The 18,890-nt window shown below is 46.1% G+C and overlaps 1 protein-coding gene across 1 annotated transcript in view; it reads left to right on the top strand.

Annotated features, from left to right (window-relative positions):
* The first annotated feature begins 280 nt into the window (after positions 1–280).
* Positions 281–18,890, top strand: part of STK32B (serine/threonine kinase 32B) — a 314,328-nt gene continuing 295,718 nt past the window's right edge. The window contains exon 1 of the mRNA XM_077280130.1: positions 281–733. Within this exon, the coding sequence (XP_077136245.1) occupies positions 655–733 (79 nt within the window). The 5' untranslated portion in view covers positions 281–654. The remainder of the gene's footprint in view (positions 734–18,890) is intronic.

Genomic DNA, 18,890 nt, shown 5'->3' with positions numbered 1-18,890 from the left:
TGACTGCTTGGTAGTAAAATATCTGTGCCTGTATGTCCTTTAAGGACAAGCCTTGCCTTGACGAATACGAATCTGAACATTTGTTTGCACCTAGGGTCAATGATGTGGCTCGGCCCCCGCCACTACCTGTATTGTCAGCCGAGGGCTCCGCACACCTCAAGCTGTGACTATGGTAATGCACTTCGGTGTCTCATTTTGCTAAGATCACAAGAGCTGTTCTCCTCCTCCTCCTCCTCTCGCCCCCTTGCATTGATATGGCATGAGCAGCACGTTACTAAATAGCAGAAGCAATTGCAGCGTGTTAAGGGAGGGATGGATCAGCTCTGCTGTGTCTACTGGATCCCAGGACATAGAGGATTTCCCCTGCCCACCAGCTGTATACTCCAGTCCCACAGCTACTGATGAAAACCCTTAAGAAGGGGCTACTGGAGAGACATAAAGGCATGGACAGCAATCTGAAGACTTCATCTGTGTGTGTGTAACCTGGAATCAGGGATGATGAAGAGCTAGAAGACTGCAGCCAGCCTGTGGAGCCCCGTGCATCCTGCTTGGCAAGAATCAGAAAGCGCAATGGCTTTCTATTGTGACATGGAAGCCTTCTGTTTCAGCTGAGATGCTCCAAACTCACCCAGACTAGGATTATTCTTATCGGGGATGGTGAAAACCCAGTGGATTATTATTATGGGTGCCAATCACTCACACAAAGCTCCAGTGTTTGACGAGAATGAAGACGGTAAGGAGCTGTCCAGTGTGCATGGTGCTGAAATAGTATCCAGATGCTTCCAGCAGTCTGTTGTGTGATGTCTACTCCCTTTGTGACTAGTTGTGATCATTTATTGGAAAATTTTTATCTTTTACTAAATTGTATGTATTTGTGTCTAAAAATTATTTTTGTCTAAAAATTATTTTTGTCTAAAAATTATTTTTGTCGCATGGTTTATTTAAAATGTTGCACCGTTTGCCTGCCATAGCTTTTTGCGTTGCACTGTTTATTGCTGGCTGCAGAATGAGTTAACTGACAATCTGTCAGCGCATTCACTCTTAACTGTCCAATGGGAGCGTTTGTAACTCTTTTATCATTTTCTGAGCTGATTTAAAGCCAAACAATGCAAAATTTATACTGAAATCGAATAAAAATATTTTCAGCTCCAAATACATGCATTTAAGTAAGAAAAAAAGTCTCGAAAGGTGGGCAAGCCCTGTAAGTGATTCTTGCTTTCCTTATGTTTTCAGGATTGTGCTCATTAAGAGCTAACGAGAGTAGTTTCGGTCCAAGTGTGATCCATTATAAAACATCAGATAGCACTTGGTGCACTGTTATTCTATGGGGCAATGCACATGTCCAATATTTTTAGTAAAAAAAATCGCGAGATGCCCAATTTGCCTCTGATATGGGATGACGCTCACCCATTCATGTCTATGGGTCCAAGGAAATATCAAATCAGACTGAATGGAGAAGTTGGAGAAACTTTTTTTAAATTCTCCACGGATTCCACATTAATGAAACTTTAATCAAACTCTGATCAACATGTGATTAGCATAACAGGACCGATTTGTTCAGATGGAGACCGTACGGCGGTCTTCACCTGCCCTTAAGGTGAACGCTTCCAGGTATTAGCTCCATTAATTTTTACATCCAAAGAACAAATCGCAATATTCTTCCTTCCGGAATCACCGTGCAGAATGCCTTAATCAAGAGACCATTAGCCATTAAAATGGGAGAAGATACTACTATATGTTTATACTGGAAAGTCTGGAAGAAAGGAAATTCATAGTTTCTTAGTGGAAATGTGCGAAGTACAGATGTAGCAGAGCTGGGTGTAACATAGCATGACCCTAATGGAGTTATCTTCATTCATTGATAATGGAAACCCAATGTTAGTAAATAATAATCATCCTTTTAATAGAAATATACCATTGTTCCAAGTGATCTAACGTGTTTTTTTACAGTAGCCACAAAGTATACGCTGCCGGTAATTAACCTCATTATTAGTGTTATGTAAAAGTCTATAAAGACCGATTTTAATTGTTTTTTTTTAATATATAACATGTAGGAAAACCCAAACAATACATTTTATGTCTATGAATTATAATTGTTTGACATGGGACTGCAGGTAATTACCATTAATTTAGTTTAACTTAGAGAGTTAGAGTGGTAAGAAATCCTTTAAAATTCCTTATGAAAGTGTCCACATATTTTTTAATATCCCAGCATAACTTGTAGCAGTTCGGATAGATATAATATATATTTTTTGTGTATTTATATTTGCAATTTACAACATCATTCATTAAAAAAAAACTTGAAATATAATAATTATCATCGAGGATAAAATATTGAACTTGTCAGGGATTCAGTAAATTAGGATAATACAGTCTGTTTCCCGCCAATCCTATAACTGGTTGGATTAATGATTTGATCCCAGCTCAGTTCTGCTATATCATTATCTACATACACAATGTAAATTTATTTTTTTCTTTCCTCCGCATGAAATACGTCAGGATTATAAGAAAGGTCAGCATGGCATCACGCTATGGATTACCTGTATCTTTTGAGCGGCGGCTGTAATAGCTGCAGATTCCCGGTGAAATCATATGAAATGTCATTGGATCTCCATTGTACACCGGATTTCTAGCAATGAAGAAAATGTGAATGTGTTCTGATTGTAGGACTATGTATTTAGGAAATCATTCATGTGTATAAACCGGCAGTGTACTGTAATATAGTAATATAAAATATGAATGGACGATGTAACTGGCGCTGACAGTCCCAGAACATCATTTATTAACCTAAGAATTCATAAATTATTACTGGTGACCAACAGTTGAACGTTGACATCATCTAAACTGATGGCTTTATATTAGGCAGCCGGATGGAGAGCTGAAAGGTGAACAAAATGAAAATTCTTACTGGTTTTCCGATAAGAAAGATGTAAGTGAAAACCTGTTGACTTAGGTTGTAGCTAAGGACCTTTCGGTTGGATGATTCTCGTCAAACGCAATGACATACGACATGATGATCAGAAGGTCTCATTATTGCTTAGACATCATTTTTTTCATGAAAAAATGGATAAGACCCCTACTGTGTCATTCGTACCATTAAATCAAGAGCCAGATGATAATCGATGTTGAGACATCTCATCATCTACATTGACTAATAAGTTAGTTATGATCTGATGTCTCTTATAAATGTGTAACATTTTCCCGATTAACATCAGTAGGTCGGATTTACTAATGTGTTTATGGAGCGCCCCCAGACGCAGGGCCGCGGGGTACTCGCTACCGGGCCTCTCGGACTCAGTTCTGGGGTTGTCACGGTGGCTAGACCCGGTCCGTGACCCTGCTAAGGGGCGTCCAATAATAGGTGTAGGTGGTGGTGAGAGGTGCAGGTCACAACGAATAACGAGGACACAGGGTTGCAGTCTCTTTACCTCTTTACTGAAGGCTTCAGGGTCCGCAATCCAGAGTACGGTTAACCGGGCTGGCTGAGAACGGCCGGTCCGATGGCACCTCCAGAGTTCCCTTTGCAGGTGGAAATCTGTGTCTTCCTTCTAGTGCCTGTGTGTTGTAGTACCTCCCTGCTGAGCACCACAGGATAGTCCTCACAACTGTTGTGTCTGTTTCTGATGTTCCCTTCTCTGATGTTCTTTCCCACAACTTATGTCTGTTCTGATGTTCTTCTCCGTCCCCCAGATGATATGGATAGGACGCACCCATATGACGGGTAGGCCTGGAGTTCTTCCGGGACCCTAGTGTTGCCCCTTTCCCACTGTTGCCCCCTATGTCTGCTTAGGTGATTTAGGTGAGACAGCCAACCTATAATTAACTGTCCTGCCGCTGTTTGAAGTAATGCTTGGAGCTCAATACTTCCTCGGCGTTCCGGCCACCGGCTACGCGCCTCAGTAGGATGTTGCCTCGATCTTACAGCACGACTCCTACTGGTGTTATCTCCTTTTTGCTTTGATCTCGTTTTTCACTCTCCACAATAAACCTCGCTTCTTGTCCTTTCTTGAGATACCGCCACGGTGTAGTGCAGCGCGGTTCCTTAACATTCTTTCCTTTTAGCTAGGCCTCTGTCAGGATCCCACCCCTGACAGGGACCCCCCTGAATCTTCCCCTGCAACACCCTCTGCCACAGGATGTTGCCTGGTTCCAACCCAGTCAGCTTCTCTTCTAACTTTCTATCTAACCCCCAGTTTTACCAGATTGTGAGGAGTGGCCTAATACATAGCGCCCTTAGCTCCCCCTGGAGGCCAGACTATGAAGTGTATTGGTGTCTGTGATACCTGGTCGGGTGAACTCCTTCAGTGCCATCAGACGTACCATAGCCCCCCTTAGCGGCGGAGCATCAGTGCTGCAACGACCAGGACTCTGGGGCGCTGCATTTACTTCTAGAATTTGGCAAAACAAAATTTAAAAAATAGCAAAAAGTTGATGCATCAACTATATCATCCGTATGTGTTTTAGATATTTTTGAAGATCACAGGGGAGAAAAGCTTAAAGAATCACTCCTGCGTTTTTATTTTTAATTGCACCACTGGAGTGGCGCTTTAAATGTAATTCTCCTGCTCCATGTCTCATACTCACCTGCCGTCACCTTCATCCTATTCCAGCGTCGCTTCCATCGGTCTCCGGCAAAAAGTGACCTGCTGGCAACTCCAGAGTTTTATGGAGCGCGCCGGAGGTCACGACTCAATACAAGTCGAGCTCCTCGATCTGAGTCTCATAGACTTGCACTGAGCTTTTGTGATGTAACTTCTGACTTCCAGCCAATCAAAAGTTACAGGCACAAGATGGTGCAGTGGGATCGGAGCGACGTCCGTGACAGGTGAAGCCACCGAAAAGTGAGTATAAGAGGGGCAGAGGGTTAATATTTAAATCCCACTCCAGCGCTGAAAAACAAACAAATGCTGGAGTGGTGCTTAAAAAGGAAGAAGGAATGTCTTAGAGGTGATGTTGCTCAAGTTCTCAAGTTATTAAATTCCTTTAATTCGTTAGCATGAAAATAAGCAAGTTTGAAATTGACTTGCTTTTCTATAATGTTATTCTCCTGCAATTACAGCTGTTTATCTTTTATAGTGTACAACCCACTTACATGGAGCTTGGCTGAAAGTGTGCAGGGGGTACTTTGCAGGAGAGGGGTTACGAGACTCAGATCATTCCAGTCAACTCTTTTCAGCCCATTGATTTTCTTCTTCCACCTCCATCTCATCTTCTGAAGAGATGCAGTTATAAATCACCAGCTGAGCAGCTTTCAGAGCAGGTCTGCTAATCACGGCTCTCTGCTCTCCCTGTCTGGAGTTGGGTGCTTGCACAAAATCCCTATGCTAACAGTATAGAATCCAGAACAAACCACTGATGGCTGAAAGTGTAGTAGCAGGACATATGCTGAGCTTTATAGTTCTACAAATACTATAGTTCAATTATTCACCAAACCTGTCACTTATGGAGGAGAGCTAGAAACCAAGAAGTAAGGAGACTAATTTCTCTTAACTGCTCAAGGATAGCTTTAGAATACCCCTTTAAGCCCTATTCAGATGAATGGGGTCTTGGACATCTGCTCTTTGCTATGCTGTCATCTGCATGACATCTGCATGACAAAGCGGCAAACACAGGCTCTGATCGGCGGTTAGATCATAACCAGCGCAAGCAAAACTGACAGCTGCAGGCTGCAACCCTCAGCTGTCAGCTTTATGATGGCTGGTCATCAAGAATAGAGGGGTTCCCATGTCATCTTTTAAAAAAAAATATTTAAATAAATAATTTTAAAAAACGCGTGGGATCTCTCGCATTTTTGACAATCAGCCAAGCTAAAGCAGACAGCTGGCGGCTGGTATTCTCAGGTTGGAAAGGGGCCATGGATAATTGTGGCCCCCCAGTCTCAACATAGCAGCCCATTAGATGCGCCAATTCTGGCTATTTGCCCAGCTCTTCTCACTTGCCCTGCTGCGATGGCAAATGGAGTAATTGTTGTGGGGTTGATGTCAGCTGTTTTATGGCCTCTGACATCAAGCCCACAGGTTAGTAATGGAGAGCCGTCTATAAGACGCCCGCCTGAGCCTGCATCAAAGCGAGGGAAGCAACCTATGATGTACCTAAATGTCATAGTTCGTGAAGGGATTAAAAACCTGATGTCCACCAGTCGCTGGGAAAAGCAGCCATGTGTCATATTGTGCTCAGTCTAAGTGAGTACACAACTTTGTAAAAGAAAACCACAAAGTAAGATTGTAATTAATATCTCACTGAAGACAAGAAAAAGGGTGAAAGTGATTCAGTGACCAAATATGAACCCAATCTAGCACTCTAGCACTTAGCTGAAATTCTGAAGAGACAAGTTGTCCTGACTCTCCATCCAGGTCGTTCTTGAAGAATGAAAAAAAGATAGATATTGTAATATGTCGCCAACGTGTTCATTCTGTGCCTAGAAGACTAGGTACTGTCCTTAAAACTCATAGAGGTCATAGAAACAATAGGTGTTGTAGCTTCAGTGAGGGGTGTACTCATTTTTTAATCCTCCTACCTTGACAAGCCAGAGCTGGTATGTCACTCTCCACAAGGAGAAACCTTACCCCTTAGACCCCATTCCAGAGCCTCTCACCTAGCCAAATTAGTTCCCATACTTTGCACTGATGAGGGCCAATAGCCCGAAACACAGTGGTTGCAAATTGAGATACTGATTTGGCTTTTATCCTAAGTCATATTGCAAGACTCGTTAGAGGGTTGAATGTGACTTGTAGGATCACTACTTCCATAAGGTGGCGCTATAGAGTTAAAGTCATCTTTTTCTCTGATGAGGCAATTTGCATATACTCATTTTTTAATAAACTAATTTGAGTAAAACTGAAGATTTTGCATTGAAGGTTATATTATTAATCTTACTTTCATGTTATGGGTTAAAAAAAGGTTTTTATGAAAAATTTTGGGAAATTGTTTTTCTTCAGGTGAGATTAATTAAAATCTAACTTTTCAAACAGGGTGTACTCATTTATGCTGAGCCCTTTACATGTAAGCCTCACTGCTCCAACCAGTGATTGGTTGCAATACTTTTATGTCATTGCTCCAGGAACAGCGACACTGGGTCATTGAGAGATTGAATCAGCGACTTTTGCTTATTTTATCATTTTAAAACAATTTCTGCTCTTTTCCATGTTCAAAACCCCGAGATAAAGGTAATACAAGCTGTTTACATATTAAGTTGGCAATATTAATGTGACAGCAGATCCAGCAGATGCTCAGCGTTGAAGTCCATGTCTATTAACCCTGACAGATGTTTATACGTGTGTACAGTAGACAGGAGTAGGATGCAGTTCAGGAGCCGCAGGGACAGAATGAGTAGGCAGCGGCGCAGTCACAAGCTGCACGAAACTGTGAGTGATAGGAATCAGAGAACCTCGCTCTACAGCTCATATATCTCATCATCTCCTCTGACTTTATGACCCTTAAATCAAGAAAATTATTGGAGAAATATTGAAGATTAAGAATACAGAAATCTCCCTAAATTGTTATTGTTTTTAGGACAAAATTTGAATGATCTCGTTAGCATACATTTTATTTTATACTTATCAATTGATTACAACAGATATGTAGGATGTACAGATCTGCCCTTTCTCACCATTGCTCTTGGCTTAACATATTCTCAGATGAATGACACAAGATGACCAGAGAGGAATAAAGAAAGATGATATTGCTACACTATGTTGGGAATTTTTGATACCACATGTGTCTGGCCATCCACTAGCTATGATGGGAATTGCAGCCTATCAGGAGTTTGCTAGCATATCACAGTTGGGTATTGGAAGGCTTTTGAGCTATTTGGCGACTTTATGGATGAATGTTCTGTAGGAAGATCGATATTGTTCAAGCTTAGATAGGTCCACCAGGGTCTTTTCCACCATTATTTTGATTATATCAAGCAATCAGGTTAATGGTCTTCCCTTCGCCTTGTTCCTTCTATTTTTCCGACCAAGATGTCCTTCTCCAATGATTGCTCTATTCTCATGATGTGTTAAAAGTACGCAAGACGTAGCTTGGTGATCCTTTCTTCGAATGACTTGTCTGGCTTGATTATTTCCAAAATTGATTTTCTTTGTTCTTCTTGCCATCCACAATATTGATAACATCCTATTGTCGATTCATCTTCTGTCTTGTTTCTTTATCGTCCAGGATTCGTATCCATATGTTACCACAGAATACACCATACAATGTATGAACTGTGTCTTCTTCACTAGTGAAATGTTGCGTGACTTGAAGACCTTGTCCAGTGTCTTTATTGCTGTTTTGTCCATAGCTATTCTCCTATTGACTTTCAGTGTCGTCGTTGAGTGATCATTGAACTGAGTAGGTTGAAGTCCTTTACAACTTCCATTTCTTTGCCATCCATCTCAAATGTGCCCCGGTTGTACCTGGCAGTAGTCAATGTCTTTGTCTTCTTTGTATTGAATAGTAGTCCCATGTTAGAGCTTTCCGTCTTGGTACTCCTTAATAAGTCCTTCATTCCATCTACGCTTGTTGCTATCAATGTTGTATCGTCTGCATATTTAGGATTGTTGATGATTCGTCCATCAATTTTGACCTCAGCAAGTCGAGTATTCAAATAGATTCTGTATATAAGTTGGGTAGAAATGGTGACAGGAGGATGAAGCTTGGATAATACCAACATATAAGAGCTAAATAAATATTTGTTCAGTTTCTTCATTTCTGAAAAATGTCACAATGGATGATTTTTGTTTTTCAAGTATCAAAAATAACATATCAATTTTATTGGTTTTCAGGAAGACATTGAGAAGAGGAGGCTCTTAGCTTGATCAAATTATCTCTCCACCCCTGCCCCTTCACCTTTTTGGTGGTGTCTCATACAACCACAAATCATGAAAGCAACTGTCATTACTAAATAGAAGATCAAACCAAGTTGGGTTGGTCTCCTCTGTCCTAAGGGTTGCTCCTATGCCATGTGTCTCCTTTGAGATACTATTTAGATATTCTGCAGGATTTATGAAGATGATCATGATCAGAGTTGACGGATTTGTTGCAGATTCCTCACCATTTACGCTTACAACAATTTTGTGTACATCTGAGGGCATTTTGGGAATTTTGCAATCGAAAGAGTGATTCCTATAGAAAAGGCTTCAATATTCTGCAGTTTATAGCAAAGCATATGCTCCTATTATGACCATGTTTCATAAGGAGTCTATATAGGGTATCAATAGAGATACAAGACTCCTTATTGTAATTCTGCCTCTGATGTCATATGGAGGTCATCAAAACTTTTCGACGGTGGATTCGATATGAATCCATCAGAAAGATATAGTAATGAGCGAGTATACTCGGGTGGGCTCCGAGTATTTGTTAGTGTTCGGAGATTTAGTTTTTATCGCGGAACACTAACAAATACTCGGAGATCACCCGAGCGTGCTCGGGAAAACCCGAGCAACGAGTATACTCGCTCATCACTAATCGTGGTATGCCAATGAATGGCATTCTTCTACAGAAACAGAGGTCCTTCATATGGCACCCAACATAGCATGGTACCAATAGCACTCAGCCATACAGTTTTCTTTTGGCTAATTTTCTGCACATTCTTCTATTGAAATATTTACTGGATATTGTTGAAAACTTTGTCTATGGTGCAAACAAGTCGCTAGAACAATGGAGAAAATTGGATCGGGAGGAGATCAGCTCTAAATTCACTATGTCTGTCTTTTAAAATGTAGTTTATCATTTGGGTTTGGTGCAGAAATGTTCTAGCTGTGTATATGGGAAAATTACCGTGCTGTTTTGTGGTTACTCCATCTAAGAACATAGTATTGCTCTCTTGGTTCCAAGTCATGTTCATTAACCCCTTAGTGACAGAGCCAATTTGGTACCTAATGACCGAGCCAATTTTTACAATTCTGACCAGTGTCACTTTATGAGGTTATAACTCTGGAACGCTTTATCGGATCCCGCTGATTCTGAGATTGTTTTTTCGTGACATGTTGTACTTCAAGTTAGTGGTAACATTTCTTCAATATTACTTGCGATTATTTATGAAAAAAATGGAAATATGGCGAAAATTTTTAAAATTTTGCAATTTTCAAACTTTGTATTTTTATGCCCTTAAATCAGAGAGATATGTCACAAAAAATAGTTAATAAATAACATTTCTCACATGTCTACTTTACATCAGCACAATTTAGGAAACAATTTTTTTTTTTGTTAGGGAGTTATAAGGGTTAAAAGTTGACCAGCAATTTCTCATTTTTACAACACCATGTTTTTTTTAGGGACCACATCACCTTTGAAGTGATTTTGAGGGGTCTATATGATAGAAAATAACCAAGTGTGACACCATTCTAAAAACTGCACCCCTCAAGCTGCTCAAAACCACATTCAAGAAGTTTATTAACCCTTTACGTACTTCACAGGAACTAAAACAATGTGGAAGAAAAAAATGAACATTTTACTTTTTTTTGCAAACATTTTACTTCAGAACCATTTTTTTAAATTTTCACAAGTGTAAAAACAGAAATTTAACCACAAATTTTGTTGTGCAATTTTTCCTGAGTACACCGATACCCCATATGTGGAGGTAAACCACTGTTTGGGCGCACCGCAGAGCTTGGAAGTGAAGGAGCACCGTTTGACTGTTTCAATGCAGAATTGGCTGGAATTGAGATCGGACGCCATGTCGCGTTTGGAGAGCCCCTAATGTGCCTAAACAGTGGAAACCCCCAACAAGTGACACCATTTTGGAAACTAGACCCCCCAAGGAACTTATCTAGATGTGTGGTGAGCACTTTGAACCCCCAAGTGCTTCACAGAAGTTTATAACGTAGAGCCGTGAAAATAAAAAATCGCATTTGTTTTCACAAAAATGATTTTTTCGCCCACAAATTCTTATTTTCACAAGGGTAACAGGAGAAATTAGACCACAAAAGTTGTTGTGCAATTTCTCCTGAGTACGTCGATACCCCATATGTGGAGGTAAACCACTGTTTGGGCGCACCGCAGAGCTTGGAAGTGAAGGAGCACCGTTTGACTTTTTCAATGCAGAATTGGCTGGAATTGAGATCGGATGCCATGTCGCGTTTGGAGAGTCCCTGATGTGCCTAAACAGTGGAAACCCCCCACAAGTGATACCATTTTGGAAACTAGACCCCTTAAGGAACTTATCTAGATGTGTGGTGAGCACTTTGAACCCCCAAGTGCTTCACAGAAGTTTATAACGTAGAGCCGTGAAAATAAAAAATCTCATTTTTTCTACAAAAATGATCTTTTTGCCCCCAAATTTTTATTTTCACAAGGGTAACAGGAGAAATTAGACCACAAAAGTTGTTGTGCAATTTCTCCTGAGTACGTCGATACTAGTGTTGAGCGATACTTTCCGATATCGGAAAGTATCGGTATCGGAAAGTATCGGCCGATACCGTCACAGTATCGGAATCCAATCCGATACCGATACCCGATCCCAATGCAAGTCAATGGGACGAAAATATCGGAATTAAAATAAACCCTTTATACACTTGTAGGTTCATTCTACATGAAGGAAAACAACTAAGAATATTGTAGGATGTATTGGGGGACGTGGCGGAGATATTAAAGGGACAGAGGTTTAGCCCAATGTAATAGAATAGCAGGATTTTTTATTTTTTTTTATGAAGTTCGGCGTTAGAAAGAATTTGACTATGTTTTTTTTTTTTTTTTATGTCAGATATTGATGTTTCACTACTTCCACGCCCTTCACCTTCTTTTTTACTTCTCCCACGCTTTCTTCTTAATTATCCTCATCATCAGCTTCTTTGACATCAACTTCTTCACCTTATTCATCTTCTTCTTCATCTTCTACCTATTATTTTTTGGGTTACATTGTTCATATTCTTTTTATTTTACTATTATCTTCATCATATTCAACTTCTTCATCATATTCTTATTTGTGACAGGCATTCCCGTAGTTGTTATCTATAAAAGTTTGAAGATTACACCTTCCGTTCTGCCTGTCACAAAACAGTTACATTTGTCCGCGTTCAGTTTGGCCTGCAGCATCAGGCTTTATCCAGGGGCACCACGAGGAGGAACGGACTCACCCCCATACACTGCTTAGTCTTCTTCTGCTTATAATTTACATAATATTTTTTGCTCTGATATTTTGTGTTATGCTTAATGTCCTTCTGCTCTTTGTTCTGCAGCCTCTTGTTCTTCTGCTTCTCGGTCTTCCAGGTCGTCGTCGTCTCCAGGGTCGTCGTCTCCGGGGTCGTCGTCATCGGGGTGGTCTTCAGGGTCGTCGTCTCCGGGGTCGTCGTCATCGGGGTGGTCTTCGGGGTCATCGTCTCCAGGGTCGTCGTCATCACGGTGGTTGTCGTCTCTGGTGTCGTCGTCATCTTAGGGGTGGTCTTCTGGGTCATTGTGTTTAGTCTCTTGAACTTGGAAATGTAGCAGAAGGTACAAGAAGGCTGAGAAAATGCCGAGAACCAGCTGATGGAACTGGAACTCGGATGGCTACCCGAAGGTCCAAGAGCCAATGGAACTACCGAGGACCAGCTGACGTTACTGGAACCCGGTTACTAAGCAGGAGGTACCTGTGCTGAAAGCACTACCAAGGACCACCTGACGTTGGTGGAACTCGGATACCCAGAGGGAGGCACCTAAGCCAAAGGCTCTGCCCGGAACCAGCTGACGGTACTGGAACCAGGATGGGGAGCAGAAGGTACAAGAGCAAAAGACACTGCCGAGAACCAGCTGACGGTGCTGGAACCCGGATGGGTAGCCGAAGGTCCAAGAGCCAATGGAACTACCGAGGACCAGCTGACGTTACTGGAACCCGGTTACTAAGCAGGAGGTACCCGTGCCTGAAAGCACTACCAAGGACCACCTGACGTTGGTGGAACTCGGATACCAAAGGGAGGCACCTAAGCCAAAGGCTCTGCCCGGAACCAGCTGACGGTACTGGAACCAGGATGGGGAGCAGAAGGTACAAGAGCAAGTGTCTGCGTGGCTTTTGCAGGACACGATGCCGGCTGCACAGCAGGGGAACAGCTGGCGGTGCTGGACCCCACTGACACATTGGCGAGGTGTTTTTCTCTGTGCAGCTAGCACATCTGGGCCCCAACTGGCGGTGTGTTAGAGCCCAGGGACAGCAGGAGGAGGAGCAGGAGGAGGAGCAGGAGGAGGAGGAGCAGGGGGAGGGGAGTGTAGGCCGAAGCCTGCACTGGCGGCAGCTTTGGGTCTGTTGTGTCTGCGTGGCTTTTGCAGGACACGTTGCCGGCTACACAGCAGGGGAACAGCTGGCGGTGCTGGACCCCACTGACACATTGGCGAGGTGTTTGGCTCTGTGCAGCCAGCACTTCCGGACAGCAACTAGCGTTGTTGGAGCCCGGGCTCTGCAGGTGGAGCAGAGTGTAGGCCGAAGCCTAATTGAACCGATTTCAAAAGTCACCTTTAACCCCCCCTCAGGGGTTACAAAGTAGAAGAGCCACAGCTTATGCAGCAGCAGTGCTGCGCAAGTCAAAGGTTGCTCTTGTAATTTTTCTCCTTGCACACGCTGAATGGAACACGTATAACATTCAGCCCTTTATACAGTCAAACTGTGTAATGGAGGCGAGAGTTCCCTTTGTAATGAGACGCAGCACAGGTGTCAAGAATCCCACCTTGGTGCTGGGTGCAGCCTCCCGAGCGTTGTTATTTGCTGTACAGGAGTCTGCGCTGTCGTGTTATCCCCTGGCCTAGCGCCGTTAGCGCTGCCCATCTTCTGGCATCATGTAATGTCGGCCGGTGCGGTTCGCGATGACCATGAATCCCAGCCCCGCAGTGTCTTAACATTGTTAAAACACTGCGGGGCTGGGATTCAGGGCCTGGCGCAGCACATATGTTGGCCTCTCACACTCGGGTCCTTACACCCGCTTCAGACTGTGCGGCGTCATCTGATCCCTTATCGCATGCCACGGCCATGAAGCCGCACAGTCCGAAGAAGGCGGAAGGAGAGGAGGGACAGGCGAACTGATGCACTGATCCTGCCCATCAATCACACCCTCGCAGTCCCAATAAATAAGACACCGAGGGGCGTTGTGTGGGTCAGGGCGGCCGCAGAGGCGCAGGCAGCCAAACAATGATGCCAGAAGACGGTCAGCGCTACCAAGGGGGTTGCAGCGTGTCATTACAAAGGAAAGTCACACCACCGGGACGGTTAAATGGTCACACAGAGGACACCTTTCAGACGTGTTTTCAGTTCCACATGTGCGAGGAGAATACGTTTCTGAGCCACCTTGCACACATGCAGCATTACCGCTGTACAAGGTGGCTGGATAACGTAAAAACGCCTGGGGGAGGGGGGACAGGTTCCCTTCAATTTCAGTTCTTGTGTCTGCGTGGCTTTTGCAGGACACGTTGCCGGCTGCACAGCAGGGGAACAGCTGGCGGTGCTGGACCCCACTGACACATTGGCTGGTGTTTTTCTCTGTGCAGCTAGCACATCTGGGCCCCAACTGGCGGTGTGTTAGAGCCCAGGGACAGCAGGAGGAGGAGCAGGAGGAGGAGGAGCAGGGGGAGGGGAGTGTAGGCCGAAGCCTGCACTGGCGGCAGCTTTGGGTCTGTTGTGTCTGCGTGGCTTTTGCAGGACACGTTGCCGGCTACACAGCAGGGGAACAGCTGGCGGTGCTGGACCCCACTGACACATTGGCGAGGTGTTTGGCTCTGTGCAGCCAGCACTTCCGGACAGCAACTAGCGTTGTTGGAGCCCGGGCTCTGCAGGTGGAGCAGAGTGTAGGCCGAAGCCTAATTGAACCGATTTCAAAAGTCACCTTTAACCCCCCCTCAGGGGTTACAAAGTAGAAGAGCCACAGCTTATGCAGCAGCAGTGCTGCGCAAGTCAAAGGTTGCTCTTGTAATTTTTCTCCTTGCACACGCTGAATGGAACACGTATAACATTCAGCCCTTTATACAGTCAAACTGTGTAATGGAGGCGAGAGTTCCCTTTGTAATGAGACGCAGCACAGGTGTCAAGAATCCCACCTTGGTGCTGGGTGCAGCCTCCCGAGCGTTGTTATTTGCTGTACAGGAGTCTGCGCTGTCGTGTTATCCCCTGGCCTAGCGCCGTTAGCGCTGCCCATCTTCTGGCATCATGTAATGTCGGCCGGTGCGGTTCGCGATGACCATGAATCCCAGCCCCGCAGTGTCTTAACATTGTTAAAACACTGCGGGGCTGGGATTCAGGGCCTGGCGCAGCACATATGTTGGCCTCTCACACTCGGGTCCTTACACCCGCTTCAGACTGTGCGGCGTCATCTGATCCCTTATCGCATGCCACGGCCATGAAGCCGCACAGTCCGAAGAAGGCGGAAGGAGAGGAGGGACAGGCGAACTGATGCACTGATCCTGCCCATCAATCACACCCTCGCAGTCCCAATAAATAAGACACCGAGGGGCGTTGTGTGGGTCAGGGCGGCCGCAGAGGCGCAGGCAGCCAAACAATGATGCCAGAAGACGGTCAGCGCTACCAAGGGGGTTGCAGCGTGTCATTACAAAGGAAAGTCACACCACCGGGACGGTTAAATGGTCACACAGAGGACACCTTTCAGACGTGTTTTCAGTTCCACATGTGCGAGGAGAATACGTTTCTGAGCCACCTTGCACACATGCAGCATTACCGCTGTACAAGGTGGCTGGATAACGTAAAAACGCCTGGGGGAGGGGGGACAGGTTCCCTTCAATTTCAGTTCTTGTGTCTGCGTGGCTTTTGCAGGACACGTTGCTGGCTGCACAGCAGGGGAACAGCTGGCGGTGCTGGACCCCACTGACACATTGGCTGGTGTTTTTCTCTGTGCAGCTAGCACATCTGGGCCCCAACTGGCGGTGTGTTAGAGCCCAGGGACAGCAGGAGGAGGAGCAGGAGGAGGAGGAGCAGGGGGAGGGGAGTGTAGGCCGAAGCCTGCACTGGCGGCAGCTTTGGGTCTGTTGTGTCTGCGTGGCTTTTGCAGGACACGTTGCCGGCTACACAGCAGGGGAACAGCTGGCGGTGCTGGACCCCACTGACACATTGGCGAGGTGTTTGGCTCTGTGCAGCCAGCACTTCCGGACAGCAACTAGCGTTGTTGGAGCCCGGGCTCTGCAGGTGGAGCAGAGTGTAGGCCGAAGCCTAATTGAACCGATTTCAAAAGTCACCTTTAACCCCCCCTCAGGGGTTACAAAGTAGAAGAGCCACAGCTTATGCAGCAGCAGTGCTGCGCAAGTCAAAGGTTGCTCTTGTAATTTTTCTCCTTGCACACGCTGAATGGAACACGTATAACATTCAGCCCTTTATACAGTCAAACTGTGTAATGGAGGCGAGAGTTCCCTTTGTAATGAGACGCAGCACAGGTGTCAAGAATCCCACCTTGGTGCTGGGTGCAGCCTCCCGAGCGTTGTTATTTGCTGTACAGGAGTCTGCGCTGTCGTGTTATCCCCTGGCCTAGCGCCGTTAGCGCTGCCCATCTTCTGGCATCATGTAATGTCGGCCGGTGCGGTTCGCGATGCCCATGAATCCCAGCCCCGCAGTGTCTTAACATTGTTAAAACACTGCGGGGCTGGGATTCAGGGCCTGGCGCAGCACATATGTTGGCCTCTCACACTCGGGTCCTTACACCCGCTTCAGACTGTGCGGCGTCATCTGATCCCTTATCGCATGCCACGGCCATGAAGCCGCACAGTCCGAAGAAGGCGGAAGGAGAGGAGGGACAGGCGAACTGATGCACTGATCCTGCCCATCAATCACACCCTCGCAGTACCATTAAATAAGACAACGAGGGGCGTTGTGTGGGTCAGGGCGGCCGCAGAGGCGCAGCCAGCCAAACAATGATGCCAGAAGACGGGCAGCGTTACCAAGGAGCTTGTTGCGTGTGTCAATACAAAGTCAAATCACACCTGAGGGACGTTTTAATGGTCACAGAGGACACATTTTAGACGTGTTCACTTCAACATGGGCAAGGAGAATAAGTTTCTGAGCCACCTTGAACACATGCAGCATTACTGCTGTTCAAGGTAGCTGTAAAACATATAAACACCTGGGGGAGGGGGGACAGGTTCCCTTCAATTTCAGTTCTTGTGTCTGCGTGGCGGTCGCAGGACACGTTGCCGGCTACACAGCAGGGGAACAGCTGGCGGTGCTGAACCCCACTGACACATTGGCTGGTGTTTTTCTCTGTGCAGCTAGCACATCTGGGCAAAAACTGGCGGTGTTAGAGCCCAGGGTCAGCAGGAGGAGCAGGGGGAGCGGAGTGTAGGCCGAAGCCTGCACTCGAGCAAGTTGAAAGGAAACCTTTAACCCCCCCCCCCCCCCCAGGCGTTTGTAGCTGAAAGAGCCATTGTGTACAGCACTAATGCTGGAAAAGGTAAACTTAGCTCTTTTAATTATGGTCCTTGTACATGCGGAACCAAACATTTATGAAATGTGTCTCCTCACAGCGTTAAACCGTCCGGTAGGTGGAACTTTCCTTTGTCGTGTGACGCAGCACAGCCATCATTTTTACCCCCTTGGCGCCGTGCGCCCCCTCCTCAGCGTTGTTTGAATCTGTCCCGGAGCCTGCGCTGTTAGGTTAGCCCTTGGCCATGCACACATGTTGCGCTGCCCGTCTTCTGACCTCATTTGGTGTCAGGCTGGCTGCGCCTGTGCGGGTGCGCTGGCCGAGATCCCGCCTCGCAGTGTCGTCTAATGTAATCCCACCGCGGGCCTGTGATCCGTGCCCGTGCACAGTGCATATCCTCTCCTCTCACTCCCCTCCCTACGGCTTTTCCAGACTGTGCGGTGTCACGGCCGTGGCATGCTATTAGGGACCAGCTGACATCGCACAGTCTGAAGAAGCCGTAGGGAGGGGAGTGAGAGGAGAGGATATGCACTGCGCACGGGCACGGATCACAGGCCCGCGGTGGGATTACATTAGACGACACTGCGAGGCGGGATCTCGGCCAGCGCACCCGCACAGGCGCAGCCAGCCTGACACCAAATGAGGTCAGAAGACGGGCAGCGCAACATGTGTGCATGGCCAAGGGCTAACCTAACAGCGCAGGCTCCGGGACAGATTCAAACAACGCTGAGGAGGGGGCGCACGGCGCCAAGGGGGTAAAAATGATGGCTGTGCTGCGTCACACGACAAAGGAAAGTTCCACCTACCGGACGGTTTAACGCTGTGTGGGGACACATTTCATAAGTGTTAGGTTCAGCATGTGCAAGGAGCATCACGAAAAGAGGCACTTTTTCCCTTTGCATCATTACTGCTGCACAAGGTGGCTCCTTCAGTAACAAACGCCTGGGGGGGGGGGGTCAGGTTCCCTTACATTTAACTTGTTGTGTCTGCGTGGCGGTCGCAGTACACGTTGCCGTATACACAGCAGGGGAACAGCTGGCGGTGCTGAACCCCACTAACACATTGGCGAGGTGTTTGGCTCTGTGCATACAGCACTTCTGGACGGCAACTAGCGGTGTTGGAGCCCAGGGACAGGTGGAGGAGGAGGAGGTTGGAGGAGGTTGGAGGAGGTTGGAGGAGGTAGGAGGGATTGCCACACACACAGCAGGGGAACAGCTGACGTTACTGAACCCCAATAACAGAGGAGGGACTGTTGACTGTGCGTACAGCACTTCTGGACGGCAACTGGCGGTGTTGGAGCCCAGGGACAGGTGGAGGAGGAGGAGGTTGGAGGAGGTTGGAGGAGGTAGGAGGGATTGCCACACACACAGCAGGGGAACAGCTGACGTTACTGAACCCCAATAACAGAGGAGGGACTGTTGACTGTGCGTACAGCACTTCTGGACGGCAACTGGCGGTGTTGGAGCCCAGGGACAGGTGGAGGAGGAGGAGGTTGGAGGAGGTTGGAGGAGGTAGGAGGGATTGCCACACACACAGCAGGGGAACAGCTGACGTTACTGAACCCCAATAACAGAGGAGGGACTG

The sequence above is a fragment of the Ranitomeya variabilis genome, chromosome 1 (assembly GCF_051348905.1).
Source record: "Ranitomeya variabilis isolate aRanVar5 chromosome 1, aRanVar5.hap1, whole genome shotgun sequence".
NCBI lineage: Eukaryota > Metazoa > Chordata > Amphibia > Anura > Dendrobatidae > Ranitomeya > Ranitomeya variabilis.
Note: the sequence above shows the minus strand (reverse complement) of the source record. Positions and strands in the feature narration are given on the sequence as shown.